The sequence below is a fragment of the Carcharodon carcharias genome, chromosome 2 (genome assembly GCF_017639515.1).
Source record: "Carcharodon carcharias isolate sCarCar2 chromosome 2, sCarCar2.pri, whole genome shotgun sequence".
Lineage (NCBI taxonomy): Eukaryota > Metazoa > Chordata > Chondrichthyes > Lamniformes > Lamnidae > Carcharodon > Carcharodon carcharias.
The window spans coordinates 151,273,662-151,297,361 of NC_054468.1; the positions used below are offsets into that span (position 1 = coordinate 151,273,662).

Genomic DNA, 23,700 nt, shown 5'->3' on the forward strand with positions numbered 1-23,700 from the left:
AAAGTCACCCACATATATTGTTGTACCTTTCTAGCAAGCCTCTAGCAAGACAGCAGCTTGGGGGAGCTCCTGGCTAGCATTGTGATCCAGGGCAAACACGTCTACAGAAATTGTTTGCAGCTTAAGGAACTTTGGCCCAGAGTCATTGAGCTGGAGGCTGAGCTGCAGACTCTGCGACATATCAGGAAGGATAAAGTTACCTGGATGCTTTATACCAGGAGGTAGTCACACCACTTGGGATAGGGTCTTCTGATTTGGTCAGTGGCCAGGGACAGGAGGGTGTAACTGCGAGTAAGGCAGATAAGAGGACCCAGAGTGTGGGAGTGCAGGATTGTGAGCCTCTGCAACTGTCTAACAGGTTTGAGGCTCTCTCAGCTTGTTTGGATGAGAGAGGGGACCGCAGGGTGGATGAGCAAACTGACCAAGGCACCATGGGACAGAAAGCCATCCAAGTGGGGATAGCAAAAAGGAATGTAGTGGTAGTAGGGGACAGTAGACGCTCTTCCCTGTAGCAAAGAGCGAGAGTCCCAGCGGCTTTGTTGCCTGCCTGGTGCCAGAGTTTGGGATGTCTGCTCATGGCTGGAGTGGAACTTGCAGTGGGAGGGGGAGGATCCAGATTTCATACCAATGACATAGGCAGGATGAGGAAGGCGGCTCTGCACAGTCAGTATGACGAGCTAGGCACCAAAATAAGAAGCAGAACCTCAAAGGTAATAATTTCTGGATAATTACCTAAGCCACGTGCAAATTGGCATGGGACAAATAAGATTAGAGAAATGAATGTGTGGTCAAAGACTGGTGTGGGAGACGCACCAGTATTCAGGAAAGTGAGATCTGTACCATTGGGCCGGTCTACACCTGAACCATGCTGGAGCTAGTGTCCTCGCGAGCTGCCTAACTAGGGAAGTAGAGAGGGTTTTAAACTGAATAGTGTTGGCAAGGGATCAGATTTGGGAAGATGTGGTAAACCAAAGAGTAGAGACGAGGCAAGAGGGACAGATATTAATATGGGAAATGATAGACTGTGACAGGAAGGGACAGAGAGTACAATTCCAAGAGTAAATCAGCAGATGAGGCTAGGCGCCACAAAAACTCAAGGCTCTGTATCTAAACGCATGTAGCATTCAAAACAAAACAGATAAACTGATAGCGCAAATAGAAATAAATAAGTACAATCTGATAGCCATTATAGAGACATGGCTACAGGATGACATAGATTGGGACCTGAATATTGATGGGTACGTGACATTTAGGAAGGACAGAAAGTTAGGAAAAGGTGACGGGTTGGCTCTGTTAATTAATGATGATATCAGCACATTCGAGAGGGATGACCCAAGTTCAAGAAGCCAGGATGTAGAAGTGGTTTAGTTTGAGATGCGGATTGATAAAGGCAAGAAGTCACTTGTAGGAGTGGGCCTCCTAATTGTAACACAGTAGGACAGAGTATAAAAGAAGAGATGATGGGAGCTTGCCAGAAAGGTACAGCAATAGTCACGGGGATTTTATTCCACGTAAAGACTGGAAAAATCAGATGAGGAAAGGTAACCTAAATGAGGAGTTCATAGAATGTTTTTGGGATGGTTTCTTGGAACAGCACGCTTTGGAGCCAACCAGAGAGCAGGCTATACTTGACCTGGTATTGAGCAACGAGATAGGATTCATTGATAATCTCCTAGTGAAGGCACCCCTAGATAGCAGTGATCATAATATGATTGAATTTTACATTAATTTTGAGGGAAAAAAGAGTGCATCCAAGACTAGTAGTTTAAACTTAAATAAGGGCAATTATGAGGGCATGGAAAAAGCATATAATTGCGCAAAGGCAGGTAGCAGGTCAGAAGATTTGAAAGAAAATAAAGAGCAACAAAGAATGATAAAAAGATTAATAAGGAGGGAAAAATTAGAGTACGAGAGAAATCTAGCCAGTAATATAAAGACGGATAGTATGAGTTTCTATAGATATTTAGATAAGAAAAGAGTTAACAAATTGAGCATTGGTCCTATGGAGAGTGGATCTGGGTAACTGATAATGGAAAGTAGGGAGATGTCGGATGGATTAAACAACTATTTTGCTTCGGTCTTCACTGTAGAGGACACAAGTAACATCTGAAAATAGCTGTAAATCAGGAAATGGAAAGGAGGGAGGAACTTGGGGAAAATTACAATCACAGGGTAAGTGGTATTGAGCAAATTGTTGGGGCTGCGAGCTGACAAATCCCCTAGGTCCGGATGGACTTCACCCTAAGGTCTTGAAAGAAGTGGCTAGTGAGATAGTTGATGCACTGATTTTAATTTTCCAAAGTTCCCTAGATTAAGAGAAGATTCCATTAGATTAGAAAATTGCAAATATGACTCCTTTATTCAAAAAGGGAGGGAGACAGAAAGCAGGAACCTATAGGCCAGTTAGCCTAACATCTGTCAAAGGGAAAATGTTAGAAGCTATTATTAAAGATGTTATAGCAGGGCAGTTAGAAAAATCAAGGCAATGAGGCAGAGTCAACATGGTTTGTAAAAGGGAAATCATGTTTAGCCAATTTATTAGAGTTCTTTGAAGGAGTCACATGTGCTGTGGATAAAGGGGAACCAGTGGATGTACTGTACTTAGATTTCCAGAAGGCATGTGATAAAGTGCCACATCAAAGGTTATTGCAGAAAATAAAAGCTCATGGTGTGGGCTGTAACATATTGGCATGGATAGCTAAGAGGAGTTGGCGTAAGGGGGTCTTTTTCTGGTTGGCAGGATGTGATGGGTGGTGTGCCACAGGGATCAGTGCTGGGGCCTCAACTTTTTACAATTTATACAAATGACTTGGATGAAGGAACCAAAGGAATGGTGGCTAAATTTGCTGATGACACAAAGATAGGTAGGAAAGTAAATTTTGAAGAGGATGTAAGGAGACTACAAAGTGACATAGATGGGTTAAGTGAGTGGGCCAAGATCTGGCAAATGGACTATTATGTGGGCATATGTGAAGCCATTCATTTTGGCAGGAAGAATAAAAAAGCTTATTACCTAGATGGTGAGAGATTACAGAGTTCTGAGATTCAGAGGGATCTGGGTGTCCTAGTGCAGGAATTACAAAATGTTAGTGTGTTAGTAATTACACAGGTAATTAGGAAAGCTAATGAAATGTTATCATTTATTATGAGGGGAATTGATTACAAAAGTAGGGAGGTTCAGTTGTACAGGGCATTGGTGAAACCACATCTGGAGAATTGTGTACAGTCCTGGTCTCCTTATTTAAAGGAAGATGTGAATGCGTTCAGACAAGGTTTACTGGACTAATACCAGGAGTGGGTGGGTTGTCTTATGAGGAAAGGCTGGACGGGTAAGACTTGTATCCACTGGAATTTAGAAGAGTAAGAAACAACTTAATTGAAACCTTTAAGATTTTGAGGGGTCATGACAAGTGGATGTGGAGAGAATGTTTCCACTTGTTTTTTTTAATTCATTCATGGAATGTGTGCTTCACTGGCTGGGCCAGCATTTATTGCCCACCCCTAGTTGCCCTTGAGAAGGTGGTGGTGAGCTACCTTCTTGAACCGCACAGTCCATTTGGTGTAGGTACACTTACAGTGCTGTTAGGAAGGGAGTTCCAGGATTTTGACCCAGCGACAGTGAAGGAACGGCAATATATTTCCAAGTCAGGATGGTGAGTGACTTGGAGGGTAACTTCCAGGTGATGGCCTTTCCATGTATCTGCTGCCCTTGTCCTTCTAGATGGTAGTGGTCGTGAGTTTGGAAGGTGCCATCTAAGGAGCCTTGGTGAATCCCTGCAGTGCATCTTGTAGATGGTACACACTGCTGCTACTGTGCGTCAGTTGTGGAGGGAATGATTTTTTGTGAATGTGGTGCCAATCAAGCGGACTGCTTTGTCCTGGACGATGTCTAGCTTCTTCAGTGTTTTGGGAGCTACGCTCATCCAGGCAAGCGGGGAATATTCCATCACACTCCTGGCTTGTACCTTGTAGATGGTGGACAGGCTTTGGGGAGTCAGGAGGTGAGTTGGAGATGGAGTCCTTATAGGAAGCGGGGTGTGAGGAGCTGTAGTTGAGGTAGCTGTGGGAGTCGGTAGGCTTGTAATGGATATTGGTGGACAGTCTATCACCAGAGATTGAGACAGAGAGGTCAAGGAAGGGAAGGGAAGTGTCAGAGATGGACCAAGTGAAAATGATGGAGGGGTGGAGATTGGAAGCAAAATTAATAATTTTTTCCAACTCCCGACGAGAGCATGAAGCAGCACCGAAGTAATCATCGATGTACCGGAGAAAGAGTTGTGGAAGGGAGCCGGAGTAGGACTGGAACAAGAAATGTTCCACATACCCCATAAAGAGACAGGCATAGCTGGGGCCCATGCGGGTACCCATAGCCACACCTTTTATTTGGAGGAAGTGAGAGGAGTTGAAAGAGAAATTGTTCAGTGTGAGAACAAGTTCAGCCAGACAGAGGAGAGTAGTGGTGGATGCAGATTGTTTGGGCCTCTGTTCGAGGAAGAAGCTAAGGGCCCTCAGACCATCCTGGTGGGGGATGGAGGTGTAGAGGGATTGGACGTCCATGGTGAAGAGGAAGCGATTGGGGCCAGGGAACTGGAAATTGTTGAAGTGACATAAGGTGTCAGAGGAATTACGGATGTAGGTGGGAAGGGACTGGACAAGGGAAGAGAGAAGGGAGTCAAGATAACGCGAAATGAGTTCTGTGGGGCAGGAGCAAGCTGACACGATCAGTCTACCGGGACAGTTCTGTTTGTGGATTTTGGGTAGGAGGTAGAAGTGGGCCGTCTGAGGTTGGGCGACTGTCAGGTTGGAAGCTGTGGGAGGAAGATCCCCAGAGGAGATGAGGTCAGTGACAGTCCTGGAAACAATGGCTTGATGTTCAGTGGTGGGGTCATGGTCCAGGGAGAGGTAGGAGGAAGTGTCTGCGAGTTGACGCTCAGCCTCCGCGAGGTAGAGGTCAGTGCGCCAGACAACAACAGCACCACCCTTGTCAGCGGGTTTGATGACGATGTCAGGGTTGGACCCGAGAGAATGGAGTGCAGTAAGTTCAGAGAGAGAGAGATTAGTATGGGTGAGAGGAGCAGAGAAATTGAGACGACTAATGTCGCCCCGACAGTTCTCAATGAAAAGATCAAGAGAAGGTAAGAATCCAGAGGGAGGGGTCCAGGTGGAGGGAAAATATTGGAGGTGGGTGAAAGGATCCATTGAACGGAGAGAGGACTCCTGCCCAAAGAAGTGAGCCCGGAGACGAAGACGGCGGAAGAGTTCAGCATCGTGCCGAGCCCGAAATTCATTGAGGTGAGGGCGTAAGGGTATGAAACTAAGTCCTTTGCTGAGCACTGAATGTTTAGCATCGGAGAGGGGAAGTTCAAGGGGTATAGTGAATACACTGCTGGGGCTGGGATTGGAAGATAGGGTGGGGACGGAGGGACAGATTTATGAAGGCCAGTATGCCAGAAGCTTTCTTTACAACCTTGTCTACCTGTGACGCCACTTTCAGGGAACTTAGTATCTGAACTCCTAGATCCCTTTGTTCCTCCGCACTCCTCAGTGCCCTACCATTTACTGTGTATGTCCTACCTTGGTTTGACCTACCAAAATGTAACACCTCACATTTTTCCGCAAATTCCATCTGCCATTTTCTGGCCCATTTTTCCAGTTGGTCCAGATCTCTCTGCAAGCTTTGAAAGCCTTCCTCGCTGTCCACAATGCCTCCAAAGTTAGTGTCCTTAGCAAACTTGCTGATCCAATTCACCACATTATCATCCAAATCATTGATATAGACAACAAACAACAATGGTCCCAGCACAGATCCCTGAGGCACACCACTAATCACAGACCTCCAATCTGAGAAGCAATCATCCACTACCATTCTCTGTTTTCTCCCACACAGCCAATTTCAAATCCAGTTTACTGGATTTACTTCTTAAATGTTATGAGGGTTTCTGCCACTACCACCCTTTCAGGCAGTGAGTTCCAGATTCCCACCACCCTCTGGGTGAAAAAATTCTTCCTCACCTCCCCTCTAAACATCCTGCCCCTTACCTTAAATCTATGGCCCCTTGTTTTTGATCCCTCCACCAAGGGGAAAAGTTCCCTCCTGTCTACCCTATCTATGCCCCTCATAATTTTATACACCTCAATCATGACAAAGGACACGATGACTTTATTGAGCAAATCACAGCTCAGTGAAATTTGTGTAGAACATTGCAAGACACCGCTGCATCCTTTGATGAGTTTGCCATGAGCCTGGGAATTTAACGATGCAGTGGCAATGAACTTAAAAGTTTGGGACAAGATTAGGGTTTTTTTTTTACTGTCCTTCATGGATATGGCAACCAGATTTAGCCTATCCGCAATAATACATAGTAAGGACAAACGGACCATTGTCAATAAGGTCATGGAGAAATGGGTGGGAACAGGATTGGGAATACCAACGAAATTCCTGACAGATAATGGTGGGGAATTCACCAAGAGGAATTTTGAGGCGTGTGTAAATTTGAACATCATAGTTATGCACACTGCAGCTGAGAGCCTGTTTAGTGATGGTCTTTGTGAGAGAAACTATGAGATGATACATGACATGGTACATAAAATATTGGCTGATTAACCAGATTGCAAATTGCCAATGGCACTGGCATGGACAGTGTATGCAAAGAACACATTGCAAATGGTTGGGGGATAAAGTCTGTATCAGTTGATGCACAGAAGAAATCCAAAGTTGCCTTCGGTATTGTTAGATGCTCCTCCTGCTCTAGAAGAGACTGGCATTAGCTCCACTTTTTCTGCTCATCTGAATGCTTTGCATGCGGACAGAAAAGCTTTCATTAAAGCTGAGGTGTCGAAGAAAATTTGGCAAGCCCTATGGCACCGCATAAGACCATCAGGAGAACAGTTTAGACAAGGAAACCTGGTATATTACAAAAGGGAAGGCCGGAAAGAGTAGAAAGGACCTGGCAAAGTGATGAGAGTGATGGAAAAGCAGAAATTGTGCAACACGACAATCAAACTGTTAGGGTACATTCTTTGAGGTTAATTGGCATTGCCTATACCTTTACGGGTTCTGAACAGGACATAGAAAGCAAAGAGGAACCGTGCACTTCACATACACACACACAGGAGCAGAATACAGCAGATAGAGGGTTGACTGACAATGAGCAAAGTACACTAAGGTACAGGATAAGGCTATTTGCCCAAAAGGGCAACTACCCAAGAATGTAACAAAGGTAACATACATGCCAGATGGGGCCAGTGTGTGGAGGGATGCCAACGTCATAGGGAGAGCAGGAAAGGCCACTGGTAAATACAAATATTGGCTCAAGGTGCAGGATGAAGGACAGGAGACAAGACCCATGGATTGGCAAACCGAGGTAAAGATGCAGAAGCCCAGAAAGCACCGTATGAGCTCTGACAGTTGATCAGAAAGTGGTCATGACCGCAGAAAAAAATCACAGACTTGCGAACAGGATGCTGCTGGCCTGGGAGACAGATCAGTAGTCGTCCAGAAAGAGAGAGGAATGTGAGTAGAGGTCATAGCTTGGCAAGAACGAGGACTATAGGACAAGCTAGGAATGTTAGTAGAAGTAGAAGTCCTTATGACCAAGAGGGAGGTGATGGTGTATTGGTATTGTCACTGGACTAGTAATCCAGAGACCCAGAGTAATGCTCCGGATTCGAATCCCACCACGGCAGATGGTGGAATTTGAATTCAATAAAAATCTGGAAATAAAACCATTGTCGATTGTTGGGGGGATTTAGAGAAGGAAATCTGTCATCCTTACCTGGTCTGACCTACATGTGACTCCAGACCCACGGCAATGCCCTCTGAAATGGCCTAGCAAGCCACTACAAAGACACAAAAAAGGAATGAAACCAGACGGACCGCCTGGCATTGACCTAAGCACCGGAAGCCACAACAGTAATCGCAGCCCTGTTGACCCTGCGAAGTCCTCCTTACCAACATCTGGTAAGGCTCATGCCAAAATTGTTAGAGCAACAGCCTGACATCCTCACGGAATTATACCTTACAGATCATGTCCCAGATTCCACCATCACCATCCCTGGGGATGTCCCACCGGCAGGACAGACCCAGCAGAGGTGGTGGCACAGTAGACCAGAAGTCTCATGGCTTCAGGTCAAACATGGGCAATGAAACCTCCTGCTGATTTCCACATTCCTCCCTCCCTCAGCTGATAAATCAGTGCTCCTCCATGTTGAACATCACTTGGAGGAAGCACTGAGGGTGCAAAGACGCAGAATGTTTTCTGGATGGGGGACTTCAATGTCCGAGTCCTAAATGACATAGCTACCAGGCAGGTGGTGAGAGAACCAACAAGAAGGAAAAACATACTTGCCCTTATCCTCACCAACCCGCCCGCTGCAGCGAAACCCAAATGACATAGCTGCTAGACTGGGTCTGCAGCAGGTGGTGAGGGAAAAACATACTTGACTCATCCTCACCAACCTACCTGCCGCAGATGCATCTGTCCATGTCAGTATTGGTAGGAGTGACCATTGCACAGTCATTGTGGAGACGAAGTCCTGTCCTCACATTGAGGATACCCTTCATCGTGTTGTGTGGCACTACCACCGTGCTAAATGGAATAGATTTCGAACAGATCTAACAACTCAACACTGGGCATCCATAAGATGCTGTGGGCCATCAGCAGCAGCAGAATTGTACTCGGACACAATCTGTAACCTCAAGGCCCAGCATATCCCTCACCCTACCATTACCATCAAACCAGTGGATCAACCCTGGTTCAATGAAGATTGCAGGAGGGCATGCCAGGAGCAGCACCAGGCATACCTAAAAATGAGATGTCAACCTGGTGAAGCTATAAAACAGGACGACTTGCTTGCCAAACAGCATGAGCAACAAGTGATAGACCGAGCTTAGTGATCTCACATCCAATGGATCAGATCTAAGCTCTGCAGTCCTGCCACACCCAGTCGTGAATTGTGGTGGACAATTAAACAAGTCACTGGAAATGGAGGCTCCACAAATATCCCCATCCTCAATGATGGAGGAGCTCAGCGCAGCAGTGCAAAAGATAACGCTGAAGCATTCAAAAGAGTCTTCGGACGGAATTGAAGAGTGGATGATCTATCTCATCCTCCTCCGGAGGTCCCCAGCATCACAGATGCCAGTCATCAGCCAATTCGATTCACTCCACATGACACCAAGAAACGGCTGAAGGCACTGGATAGTGCAAAGGCTATGGGCCCTGACAACATTCCAGCAATAGTACTGAAGGCTTGTGTTCCAGAACTTGCTGCGCCCCTAGCCAAGCTGTTCCAGTACAGCTACAACACTGACATCTACCCAGCTATGTGGAAAATTGCCCAGGTATGTCCTGTAAACAAAAAGCAGGACAAATCCAACCCAGCCAATTACTGCCCCATCAGTCCACTCCATCATCAGTAAAGTAATGGAAGGGGTCATCAACAGTGCAATCAAGTGGCACTTGCTTAGCAATAACCTGCTCTGATGCCCAGTTTAGGTTCTGCTAGGGCCACTCAGCTCCTGATCTCGTTGCAGCCTTTGTTCAAACATGGACAAAAGAGCTGAACTCACGAGGTGAGGTGAGAGTGACTGCCCTTGACATCAAGCAGCGTTTGACCAAGTGTGGCATCAAGGAGCCCAAGCAAAATTGGAGTCAGTGGGAATCAGGGGGAAAACTCTCCATTGGTTGGAGTCATGCCTAACACAAAAGAAGATGGTTGTGTTGTTGGAGATCAGGCATCTCGGCTCCAAGACATCACTACAGAAGTTCCTCAGGGTAGTGTCCTAGGCCCAACCATCTTCAGCTGCTTCATCAATGACCTTCCTTCCATCATAAGGTCAGAAGTGGGCATGTTGACTGATGATTGCACAATGTTCAGCACCATTTGCGACTTCTGAGATAGTGAAGCAATCCATGTCCTAATGCAGCAAGACCTGGACAATATCCAGGCTTGTGCTGACAAGTGGCAAGTAATATTTGCGCCACACAAGTGTTAGGCAATGACCATCCCCAACAAGAGAGAATCCAACTATCGCCCCTTGATGTTCAATGACATTACCATCACTGAATCCCCCACCATCAACATCCTGGAGGTTTCCATTGACCAGAAACTGAACTGGACTACCCATATAAATACTGTGGCTATAAGAGCAGGTCAGAGGCTAGGAATCATGCAACGAGTGACTCGCCTCCTGACTCTCCAAAGCCTGTCCAGCATCTACAAGGCACAAGTCAAGAGTGTGATGAAATACTCCCCACTTGCCTGGATGAGTGCAGCTCCTAGAACACTGAAGAAGCTGGACACCTTCCAGGACAAAGCAGTCCGCTTGATTGGCACCACATCCACAAACTTTCATTCCCTCCATCCCCAAAGCACATTAGCAACAGTGTGTACCATCTACAAGATGCACTGCAGGAATTCAACAAAGCTCCTTAGACAGCACCTTCCAAACCCACGACCACTACCATTTAGAAGGATAAGGGCAGCAGATCGATCGGAACAACACCACCACCTGGAAGTTCCCCTCCAAGTCACTCACCCTCCTGACTTGGAAATATATTGCCATTCCTTCACTGTCACTGGCTCAAAATCCTGGAACTCTCTTCCTAACAGCACGATGGGTATACCTACACCACATGGACTGCAGCAGTTCAAGAATGCAGCTCACCACCATCTTCTGAAGGGCAACTAGGGATGGGCAATAAATGCTGGCCCGGCCAGCGATGCCCAAATCTCATGAAGGAATAAAAAGATTGCTAATAAATTGGAAAATAAGCTGATAAAGGAAGCCAAACAGAAAGAGTTGGAAGGAATTTGGAGTATATACTGAAATACCTGACAGGGGACAGCCAGCCCTATCTCACAGGTGGTTCTGTACAGAAAAGGTACTTCAAAAGACTCGGGCTACTAATCTCGCTTTAGCCTTGTCTGGAAGAAAGACTGGAATCCGGATGTCAGGGTGACTCGCCTACTGCAGGGAAAGTGAGTTTGAAGATTTTTTTTAAGCTGTTTTAGTATCATATTCCTAGAATTGCAAATCTGTTGATATAAAGGCTGCGTTTTTGCAGGGGGAGAAGTTTCAAAGAGAAGTTTTTTTGAAACCGCCTAAAGAAGCTGGCATGTAGACGGAAAACTGTTGAATTTTTTCCGTGAAGCCTGTCCTGTTGAAAACAGATTGCATTCAGTTAAAGGCAGATCCTGCGATGTCCTACTGGTACCATAAAGAGAAACTAGCAGGAATGTATATCATTCAAGTCCATGATTTCCTGTGGGGAGGTTCTGTAGAATTTGAGCAATGGGTAATTGAGAAGATAAAGAAGGAATTCCAGGTTGGCAGTCAGGCTTCAGGGGCCTTTAAATACTTAGGTTTAAACATTAAGCAGAACAAGTCAGGAGTGACATTGAATTAATAATCTTATCTAGAAAATGTTAATTGTATCCCTCACAGAAAGAGGATCCTGCTTCTAAGGAAGAAACAGAGCAATTGAGAAGATTGATTGGGCAGTTGAACTGGTTGTGCACTCAGACCATCCTGATGTTAGTTATGATGTATTGGAGCTGAGTACTATGATGAAACATGCTACAGTTGGGGAAGTTCTGACAGCAAATAAAACATTAAAGAAATTAATTCAGCAAGATGCACACTCAAGCTTTCAGCCTTGGGTGGATATGAGGTTGGTCACTTTTAGCAATGCTTCACATACTAATCTTTGAAGGAGGTATTCGAGCACAGCAGAGTTTATCGTATACTTCGTGGGAAAGAATGATAAATGTTGTCTGCTGGCTTGGGAGGTCAAGAAAATAAAAAGGGTGATGAAAAGCACCTTAGCTGCTGAAACACTGGCATTAGTGGGGATTATATTAGATAGATATCGGGGTTTACTTATCCAATATGCTGACAGAAATAGTATATAAAGGGGTAATGTGAGAAATGTTTTCCTGTAGAATGTTACGTTGACAACTGGTCTCTTTGGGATAATGAGCATTTGACGAAAAGTGCCACTGAATAAAGGCTAAGAGTAGATCTAGCCAGCAAAAAAGAAATGTTAGAGAGAATAGAGATCTCTAAGATATGATGAGTTGACACAAGTCACCAACTATCGGACTATTTCACGAAAAGAAATGCCTGCTTCAAGAAATTACTGAATGTGTTGGAAGAGAGGCACTTTCTATTATAATGACAAAATTAAAAAACCTATATATATTCTTTTTTGCTTTATAATTGTTTGTATATATATATTTGGTAAAGGAAATGTGGGAAATGTGAAAATACGTGACACTATTTCCTTCTGTTGGTTTTGAAAAGAATGTTCTTTAGTTTTTCAAAAGGTATAATTTAAAAAGAAAAGAGGGAATCTGTCAATGTATCAGTATTTACATTGAATAGCAGTTAAGTTGTTAAAAGACAATTGCTAGTTAAAACAGGTGATAGATATTGGTTCTCCCATCAAAACAGTATAAAAAGATATAGCTAGAACACCCTGGCATAGGAGATACTTGGAAGTCTGTTACGCTGAAGAGCTGCCTTATGAATAAACCAACTTGTGGAAAAAGACTAGCTTTGGGCATCTTCCATGACAAGCAGTTATTGTAAATAACGTGTGGCCTAGAAAGCTCCCTGGCAACAGCCTGTGAGAATCATTAATAGAAAAGGATTTCACACTCTGAGCATTCAACTAATTTGTGATCACAAAAGCAGAATCAGCATGTTTCTGCTAGGGAGACACAGGGAGCTCAGACACCTCGTACATTTTGAGTCACTCCCAGGTGCCAGAGATATTTGAGGGAGCTCAGCACTTAAAGCTGCTCGCTGATAAAGGGTGCCCCTGCAGAAGACATGGCTAATGGCTATTTAAACTAGAAAGTGGGGGGGAGGGAAGGGTAAAACTCCAAAAGTATGACTAATGGGAGACAAAGCAGCAGGTTACCGTGTGGGGGGGTGGATTCAACTTCATGGAAAATTATGAAAAAACTGAAAAGAAAGGAGAGCCCAGGAGAGGCTATTAAAGTCTCCAGAACACAAAATAGGACAGAGTGTTTGGAAAGGGCTAGGAATCTAACTTCAAGCACATCAGATAAAGCGACAACAATGAGAAAGGGAATGGGAAATACAGAACTGAAGGTGTTGTATCTGAATGCACGCAGTATACGAAATAAGGTAAATGAGCTTGTGACGCAGATTGAAATTGGCAGGTATAATGTGGTGGGCATTACAGAGACATGGTTGCAAGGGGATCAGGACTGGGAGCTAAATATCCAAGGCTATCGAAAAGATTGGCAGGTTGGCAGAGGGGGTGGGTTGCTTTGTTAGTAAGAAATGAAATTAAATCGATAGCAAAAAATGATGTAGGGTCAGATGATGTAGAATCTGTGTGGGTAGAGTTGAGGAACCGCAAGGTTAAAAAAACCATAATGGGAGTTATGTACAGGCCTCCGAACAGTATTCAAGATGTGGGGCACGAGATACACCAGGAGTTAGAAAATGTGTGTAAGAAAGGCAAGTTTACAGTGATCATGGGGGATTTCAATATGCAGGTAGACTGGGAAAATCAGGTTGGTAGTGGATCCCAAGAAAAGGAATTTGTGGAATGTCAACAAGATGGCTTTTTGGAGCAGCTTGTGGTGGAGCCCACTAGGGAACAGGCAATTCTAGATTTAGTGATGTGTAATGAGGCACATTTGATAAGGGAGCTTAAGGTGAAGGAACCCTTAGGAGGAAGTGACCATAATATGATAGAATTTACCCTGCAATTTGAGAGGAAAAAGCTGGAATCAGATGTAACGGTATTACAGTTGAATAAAAGCAACTACAGAGACGGAGAAGAATTGACTGGGAGATGAGCCTAGCAGGAAAGACAGAGGAACAGCAATGGCAGGAGTTTCTGGGAGTAATTTGGGAGACACAGCAAAAATTCATCCCTAGGAAGAAGAAGCATACTAAACGGAGGACGAGGCAACCAAGGCTGACAATGGAAGTCAGGGACAGCATAAAAGCTAAAGAGAAAGCATACAATGAGGCAAAGAGCAGTGGGAAACCAGGGGATTGGGAAGCCTACAAAGGCCAACAGAGGACAACTAAAAAAGAAGTAAGGAGGGAGAAGATTAAATATGAGGGTAAACTAGCCAGTAATATAAAAGAAGATTGCAAGAGTTTTTTTTTAGATATATAAAGGGTAAGAGAGAGGCAAAAGTGGACATTGGGCCGCTGGAAAATGATGCTGGAGAAGTAGTAATGGGGAACAAAGAAATGGCGGAGGAACTGAATAGGTTCTTTGCGTCAGTCTTTACAGTGGAAGACATGAGTGACATCCCCAAAGTTCAAGAGAGTCGGGGGGCAGAGGTGAGTATGGTGGCCATTACCAAGGAGAAGGTGCTAGGAAAACTGAAAGGTCTGAAGGTGGATAAATCATCTGGACCAGATGGATTACACCCCAGAGTTCTGAAGGAGATAGCTGAAGAGATAGTGGAGGCATTAGTAGCGATCTTTCAGGAATCACTGGAGTCAGGGAGGGTCCCAGAGGACTGGAAAATCGCTAATGTAACCCCCTTGTTTAAGAAGGGAGTGAGGCAAAAGATGGGAAATTACAGGTTGATTAGCCTGACCTCAGTCGTTGGTAAGATTTTAGAGTCCATTATTAAGGTTGAGATTTCAGAATACTTGGAAGTGCATGGTAAAATCGGGCAAAGTCAGCATGGTTTCATCAAGGGGAGGTCATGCCTGACAAATCTGTTAGAATTCTTTGAGGAGGTAACGAGTAGGTTAGACAAAGGAGAGCCAATGGATGTTATCTACTCGGACTTCCAGAAGGCCTTTGACAAGGTGCCACACAGGAGGCTGCTCGGTAAGTTAAGAGCCCATGGTGTTAGAGATAAGGTATCAGCATGGATAGAAGATTGGCTGTCTGGCAGGAGCAGAGAGTGGGGATAATGGGGTCCTTCTCAGGATGGCGGCCGATGACTAGTGGAGTTCCGCAGGGGTCAGTGTTGGGACCACAACTTTTCACTTTATACATTAATGATCTAGATGAAGGAACTGAGGGCATCCTGGCTAAGTTTGCAGATGATACTAAGATAGGTGGAGGGACAGGTAGGGTTGAGGAGGCGGGGAGGCTGCAGAAGGATTTGGACAGGTTAGGAGAATGGGCAAAGAAGTGGCAGATCGAATACAACGTGGGGAAGTGTGAGATCAAGCACTTTGGTAGGAAGAATAGAAGCATAGACTATTTTCTAAATGGGGAGAGAATTCAGAAATCTGGAGCGCAAAGGGACTTGGGAGCCCTAGTCCAGGATTCTCTTAAAGTTAACTTGCAGGTTGAGTCGGTAGTTAGGAAGGCAAATGCAATGTTGACATTTATTTCGAGAGGACTAGAATATAAAAGCAGGGATGTGCTGCTGAGGCTTTACAAGGCTCTGGTCAGACCACATTTAGAATATTGTGAGCAATTTTGGTCCCCATATCTCAGGAAGGATGTGCTGCCCTGGAGAGGGTCCAGAGGAGGTTCACGAGAACAATCCCAGGAATGAAAGGCTTAACGTATGAGGAACGTTTGGGTTTATACTCGATGGAGTTTAGAAGGATGAGGGGAGATCTGATTGAAACTTACAGAATATTGAAAGGCCTGGATAGAGTGGACGTGGGGAAGATGTTTCCATTAGTAGGAGAGACTAGGACCCGAGGGCACAGCCTCAGAGTAAAGGGAAGACCTTTTAGAACAGAGATGAGGAGAAACTTCTTTAGCCAGAGAGTGGTGAATCTATGGAATTCATTGCCACAGAAGGCTGTGGAGGCCAGGTCATTGAGTGTATTTAAGACTGAGATAGATAGGTTCTTGATTGGTAAGGGGATCAAAGGTTATGGGGAGAAGGCAGGAGAATGGGGTTGAGAAACTTATCAGCTATGATTGAATGGCGGAGCAGACTCAATGGGCCGAATGGCCTAATTTCTGCTCCTATGTCTTATGGCCCCCATTCATCAGCCACAGAGTGCATCTGAAGAGAGATACCATGCTGCACTGACAGCCACAAGGTTCTTAATAGAGCAGATTATTGGACTCAAAAAAGATGCGCTTTTGGACCCATTGAAAATCTGGAAGTATTCCCCAAAATGCTATTGAGGCAAGAGTCAATTGAAAATTTCAAAACTGACATTGATAGTTTTGCGTTAAGTAGGCGTTTTATGGTTTATGGAGCCAAGGAGGTTAGATGGAGTTGAGATACAGATCAGCAATGATCTATTGAGGAATAAAGGAACAGGAGTATGCCATTTAGTCCCTTGAAGTCCCACTTCAATGTGGTTGTGGTATATCTGTGACCATCTATATTTATCTACCTTTGCTCCATTTACCTTAATTTTTTGCTTTTTGTTAACCAGAGATAGTAATACTTCAATATTTTCAATCGATTTTCAATCGGTCCAATGTTTGGACTGATCAGGCTCTCCAATATTCACCACGCGTCATTGTTGTTTGCTGCGCCCTGCACAACCTTGCACTGCAAAGTGGGGTTGTGTTGCCACAGGGCGTTGTGGACGAGCTAGATGTCTCCTCAGATGAGGAGTTGAAAGGGGATGAATCTGGAGAGATTCGGACAAGCCACAAGGATGCTATTGCACAGGCACAACGTGGCAGACATGCCCGTGACAACCTTATAGCTACAAGATTTAAGGAGGAATAAGGTGAGGACAAGTTTTCACAATTGAAATTATCTTCTTGCTTCAATGCAGGGGACACAGCAAAACCTTCATTGTCATTTTCAACATATCAGAAAAGGCCATCAATCTCTCAATGATCACGGAGGAAGCATAAGTCACCTTTAGCCCTAATGATGGGGTCGTCCTTGGAAAGTGCAATAGCCTAGAGAACATGTGGCCACTGTGGAATGTGCTTAGCGCTCTACTACTGCACCTCCTTAAGCAACTGTGCATAGTGCAGCCCTTTCAACCATGGCATCAATAAGTCAGTGGCATCCTTCAAGCGGCTGAAATGCCTTTGCCCATATGGACATACTCATGCCAGTATGACAGCAGCTTAACAAGACGGCGCTAACCAGAAAAACATTTGTCAATGTTTTGTGCTTGACCGTCTCAAGAGGGAGGAATATCCGGCAGCACCACCTCTCCAGACATCAGCTGTAATGCGTGAATAATGCAGAAGCCTCATCTTGCTGCTGAGCCCCAAGATGCCATCGGACAATAGGATACAGTAACCTGTTACTCAAAAGCTGCAAGTTACTTTAGCATTGACCTCACAGAAAGTGGTTCAGCAAGACTATTGTTTGATTAATGACAAACACTCATTACCCTGCATTCATCAGAAGGCTGCCAAGTATACATCCTGCATTGCGTTGGCATTTGGGAGAGATGCAGCCCAGTCAGTATTGACACAGTGACAACTTCTTCCCCTCTTAGATCCTGCTGAACACTCAGGACAGGTTCCAGAACTTTGCTTTCATAGCATTACAGTCCTCAACAATGTCCATCCCACAAAGGCCACTCCTTTCTATCTACCCTAAGTCAATGCGTGCACAGTCATGCGTGAATTCCATATCAATTTGTGTACTGTGACCTTACAGAAGGATTCTGTTAAGCACCACCAGGCATCCGTTCAGGAGCAAAGTAAGATCTTCCCAGTTAAGAAAACGACTGAGCACCCCTGACATCACATACACATTCCCTCTAGCAGACATTTCCAATGTCACGGAGTGGAGCCAACTTCCATCGTTCATGGGGAGAGTGGGAACCAAGAAAGGAATAATGTTCAGCCTTAAAGGCGGAAATGAAACACTTTACAGTGAGGCATGAAAGGTTATGCGCAATGATGAATACTACTTTTCCCTAAAACACTCAGTTATAAAATAAACACTGTTGCAAAGTGCACTTGGGAGAAAAGTCTTTAATGTTGGTCGTGACAAATTCTTGTGAACATCCACAACTATAGACTTCAGTGCAACAGTATCAGGATAATCACTAACCTTGACGACCAATTTTCATGAGGCCAAGTAATGTCTGCCTGAAATGCAAGGGTAACATGTGTATTGTCCAACCAGGAAGTGCCTTAGTTCATGTCGCAGATGTGGTACTAAAGGCAATTGACTGTGATGAAATTGAGTGAGGAACCAGATGGGTGATAATTGGGGGTGCTTCCTCATATGAGGTGCTCTGGAGGCTTGGGTTGAGGCGCTTGCTGTTAGTCTGCGTCCACCTTTTCTTGCTGGCAGCTGAAATAAAGAGAAAAAATCATTAGTGAGTGACCAGGCAGGCTCCAACATTATAGGTCTTTCACTGTCATTGTCTGTATGGAGCCAATGCATGTGGATGGACCCTCATTGATTTGTTGGGGGAAGCTGATCTTACCTTCCATGCAGGAATGACCTTTGTCCTCTCCAGCAGGCTCCGCCGCCTGCTCCTTGTGGGAGGAGAGTGTCCTCAGCTCAGGGGTCCCACCGCCAGCCTCCACTCTGTCCCGTCTGTTGTGGGAGATGTTGCTCTGCATAAAAACAGATGGATTGACTGTGAGCTCTTTGGATGAAAGCATTTTAGAAGCATGCATATCTGTTGTGTCTGTTGAATCCTCCCCAGTAAGGGATCAAGATGCTGTTTATGCAGGATCTTACATGAGATGGCGAGCTTAAAGTGGCTGGCAGATATTAGGTGCTGATGTCCCAGCTGCTGGTCATGTGTGACATCCCTCTGGACTTAACCCTTAAATTGCCTAATGCCCTTATGAAAATGCACTTGGATTAAGTAGAAGTTTCACTTACCCTGGCAGAGCACATCAAATCATTCATTCGTTTCCTGCAGTACACGGCGGTCCTTTTCTGTTGACCATGGACACTGACCCTCCTGGTGACCTCCTCCCAGGCCAGTGTAGTCAGGTGGGAGGACCTCCCGCTCCCACCCCTCAGAAAGAGGACCTCCCGCCTTTCATGTTCGACCTGGAGGAGAATCCCCAGGGTGGCCTCACTGAATCGTGGAGCCGAGGGTTTTGTCCATTTGGGCGCCATGGTTAAGCAGAACTTTACACCATACCTGGCCTGCAGTGAGTGAATATCTGCGCGTGCCATTTAAATATAGCGCCAGGACCTTCAATCCCATGAGGTGGCCAAATCCCTGCCCGCCCCGCCATGAGATTTGACTAGTTCATCTATCTTATTATGGATGCTTTGCTCATTTGGATAAAGATTCTTTAATTTTATTTCTTACTATTCCCTGCAAGCACCTTAACTTGCTGATGCAATATTGCCATTAAACACTCTGTTCCTTCCTGTCCCATTCTGCTTGTCTTTACCCCACATTGCCACATTATTCTGTGGCCTCGACTTTTCTCGTTGGATTTCTAAAGCCCTCTTCATCCAAACAACACCCGTCCCCTCCTCACAACCCCTGTTAGCCTTCTCTACAGCCCTCAATATATGATTTGCCAGGACTCTGATCCCTGCCCGATTTAAGAAGCTCATCCCAACGGAACTGCTCTTTCCAGAATACTGGTGCCAGTGCCCTGAGAATCAAAACCACTCACTCCTCTAATCTCCTTAATCCTCTGGCACTTGACACGTGGCTCAGATAACAACCCATAGATTGAGGTTCAGCATTTTAATTTGGACATTAACTCCTCAAATTATCTCAGCAGAACATGGTTCCTAGTTCTACCTTTGTCATTGATTCCTAGGTGGGCCATGAGACCTGGGCACCCTCCCACTCCAGATTCATATCCAGCCATGAGGGGATGCCCTTAAACCTGGCACTGGGCAAGCAATGCAATCTTTGGAGCTTCCAGCCACGGATATAGAGAACAGTATCTATTTGCCTTGACTATACTGTCCCCTATCACTATCACATTCTTCTTCATTCCCCCCGCTTGAATGGCATCCTGCACAACGGTGCCATGTCAGTTTGCTCATCCACACTGCAGCCCTTGTTCACACAGGTACTGTCAAATTCAGGGGCTGAAGCTCTTCCATCACGGTAAGCTGGTTTCCCATACCTGCTTGATTCTCAGTCCCAATCTCCTGTCTGATTGATCAAATGTAAAGTTTTACTTAACCTAAGGAGGTGTGATTGCCTCTTGGAACAAAGTGTCCAGGTAACTTTCCCCCTCCTGATGCCCCCTAATGTCTGTAGCTGAGACTTGTATCAGTTCTGAGCCAAAGCTATTCACACTGCAGACACTTACTGAAGATATGGTTGTCGAGGACTGCAATGCATTCCACTACTTCCCATATGTTGCAGTCATGGCACATCACGATCCCTGCCATGTCTGTCTCATTTATTTAATGAGTTATTAATTTAGTTAGCTAAAGTAATAGTAAGTTATGATCTGCCAGATTACTAACAAAAGAAGAATGTTTACAGCTACTTCCTACTCTGCACCGAATTCCCATCTGCACCAAATTCTTGACTTAACACTCGGTTTATAAAGCACTGTGCCCTCGGATCGTTCTGTGCTTCCTCACCCTCTAGGGAAGGTTGGAAGACTATGGAAATCTCTTCCACTATCTCCATTCCCACTTCCTCTAACATCCTCAAATGCAAGCCATCCGGACCGGGCGAGTTATCCAATCTAAGCATGTAAAATAAAAATTAGATTTTACCCTTTTTCTCTGCTTCTAATTTTGATGTGGTACCTCCCTAGCTTATTTCTTTTCCTGAGCTTCAAATGTACTTCTCTTATATAGAGTGGCAGAGTCTGCTTTGTTGTTGGGTTTCTAATAACTTGTTCAAATTTGACAAATACAATATATTTAGTTTAATAATCAAACCGCCTCATAGTAACAATTTGGGATTATTTCCTTCAATTAGTCTCAATTTATATAGTAACTGCCAAATATTCTGCAGCCTTTCTGCATATTACAGAAGAATACAGACCTTTTTTTTTGTCTTCAGTCAGCCAATCAAAGCAGATGTTCTTTTTATCCATGGTCTGCTGGGAGCAGCTTTTAAAACGTGGCGACAGAAGGACCATAGTGATATGGAGAATAAAGATACCAATTACACAGAGTGTTGGCCAAAGGTATTGTAAAATCTATCTGAACTGTTTGGATTTGATGCCCTTTTGTTATGATCAGTTTTTTATTATACTTGGATTTAAATCTGAGATGAGGAGGAATTATTTCTCTCAAAGGGTCGTGAATCTGTGGAATTCAGTACCTCAGAGTGCAGTGGATGCCAGGATGCTGAATACATTTAAGGAGGAGATAGACAGATTTTTAATTAATAATGGGTTGAAAGGTTATGAGGAGAGGGCGGGAAATCGGAGTTGAGGCCGAAATGAGATCAGCCATGATCGTAATAAATGGCGGGGCAGGCTCGAGGGGCTGAATTGCCTACTCCTGCTCCTAGTTCTTATGTAATTGTGTACTTTTCAGTCTTTCATGGAAAATGTTGACTTTGAAAACAGTATTGATCCATCGTTTCCTTAAAACCTGTAATTGGAGCAATGCCAAATGCAATCTATAATAGCTGTAAGTTTAGAAATCACTTTAAATGTTTTTTGTGACAGTCCTTCCCTTTGCCTTAATGTTTCTGTATTGCTGATTTGCATTCAGACCTGGTTGGCTGCGGACTGTCCAAGTCTAAGGATATTATCAGTGGAGTATGACAGTCATCTTAGCGACTGGAGATCGAAGTGCCCCATGGAGAATGAAAGGTACACACTTGGTCATTGTCCAAGTACATATTTTATTATATTTAGCTACAGTACAAACAATTCATTAAGAAAAAGTTGCATGTATATAGAGCAATATCATGTTCTGAGGACACCGCTAAGCACTATACACTAATGGTTATCTTTGAAGTGCCATCACTCTTGATGTAACTAATTATAGCGATTGATTTACACAAGAGAAAGTGAATGAATGATCTTTTAGCAGTGTGGTTAAGGAAGGAAACTGGGAAAGCTCTCTATATTTCTTTGTAGAGTGCCATAGGATCATTTATATTCACCTGAACATCTCATGTAAAAGACAGCATCTCTGACAATGCAGTATGCCTTCAGAACAGCACTAAAATGTTAGCCTGGATTGTCTGCTCAAGTTCATGACCTTCTGGCTTTGAGGCAAGAGTTTCTCCAAGTTGGTGTCTTGAAATCTGTAATCAATTATGTTACCTAATATTTATATGTTTAAATTATTGTGGAAACTTGTTTTAAAAATTCTATGTGGAAAGCAAAGATTTTCTTTGGGAAAGCACAGCAGAACAGATCATGTTATAGGGAGTGTGCTTTCTGTTATTTCTGCAGAGAAAATGTAAGCAATTTACAATATTCAAATCAGTATTTCATTACAGTGTGTCATAGTGAGTAAACGTATAAATAGATAAATGTTAACGATAAAAAATACAGTTGTGAAATTTGATTCAATAGTGCCAGCAAGACAGAAATTCCGAACTCAAAAAATTATCAGCCATGCCAGCATAGCTCACACAGCTAGCAGCTAGCAGGGCATTGGAGTAAGAATGCTGTCCAGGTGCCGGAAACATGCAGAGTTGGTGGATTGTGGCGTCAAACAGCATCCAACGCAGATTGGCACACAATCTGCCATTTTTGGTCATGCAGGTCCAGTTAATGCTCCCTCTCAGTTACTCCCAGCTGAACATGCATTCAGCCCATTAGCGCTATTTAAAGGTAATAAGAGAAATTTCACTGCCCTGAGAAATTCATCGCAGTGGTTCGACAGTTCAATGACAGCATGTGTCCTGGATGATGATGAGTCTTCTGACCCATTTCCAGTCACCAATGGAGTTGAACAAAGCTGCGTGATAGCAACAACCCTCTTCAGCATGTTTTTCTCCACCATGATCTCCGGTGCCATCTATAATGGTGATCCTGGCATCGAAATCAGATATCACGTGAATGGGAAGCAGCTTAATCTGAGACGACTCCAGGCAAAGACCAAGGTCCCCAAGGATGTCATTTGTGATTTATTGTTTGCCGATGACTGTGCACTAACTGGACGTGCAATGCAGCATGGATTTGTTCTCCAATGCATGCGACAACTTCAGCCTTATGTCAGCACAGAGAAAACTGAGGTAGGCAGCCTGCTCCAGGAAAGCCCTATATTGAGCCCAAGCTGCATGACCAGAATCTGTCAACAGTAGATAACTTTACTTATCTTGGCAGCATACTCTCTCGAACTGCCTAAATTGACAATGAGACACATGCAAGAATTGCCAAAGCAACTGTAGCCTTCTAACATCAGTCTGGGAATGAAGAGGAGTAAGTCTGCCTATCAAACTGAAAGTCAATAGAGCAATAGTCTTGCCCATTCTATGCATGCAAGACTTGGTCTGTGTATAAGTGTCATGCCAAGAAGTTCAGCCACTTTCACTTCAGCTGCCTTCGGAAGCTTCTGAAGATCAGATGGAAATACAAAATATTGAGGTGCTTACCTGATGCCTAGCATCCATACCATATTGAGACAGTCATAACTGAGGTTTAAAATCGTATACAAGTTGGTGATAAAGTTAATAAAATACATAAAGGTGCAACATAAATAAGTGAACAATATAATCACATAATTATTTAAAACACATTAAGGATGGCAGGACAGGTGATGTGTCAAGGCTGCAGCACATGGGAGCTCCTGGATAACATTGTGATCTAGGGCAAACACGTCCGCAGTAAATGTTTGTGGCTTGAAGAACTTTGATTCAGAGTCATTGAGCTGGAGGCTGAACTGCAGACTCTGTGGCACATCAGGAAAGTT

General features: G+C 44.3%; 1 protein-coding gene across 8 annotated transcripts in view; it reads left to right on the forward strand.

Annotated features, from left to right (window-relative positions):
- The window catches only part of serac1 (serine active site containing 1), a 435,627-nt gene that overhangs the window by 331,976 nt on the left and 79,951 nt on the right, over positions 1–23,700 (forward strand). For all 8 annotated transcript variants that reach the window (XR_005942391.1, XM_041182871.1, XM_041182869.1 and 5 more), the window contains 2 exons: positions 20,882–21,008; positions 21,544–21,644. Coding sequence is in view for 7 of the 8 variants with exons in the window: in XM_041182871.1 (XP_041038805.1) it covers positions 20,882–21,008; positions 21,544–21,644 (228 nt within the window). In the remaining variant the exon portion in view is untranslated. The remainder of the gene's footprint in view (positions 1–20,881; positions 21,009–21,543; positions 21,645–23,700) is intronic.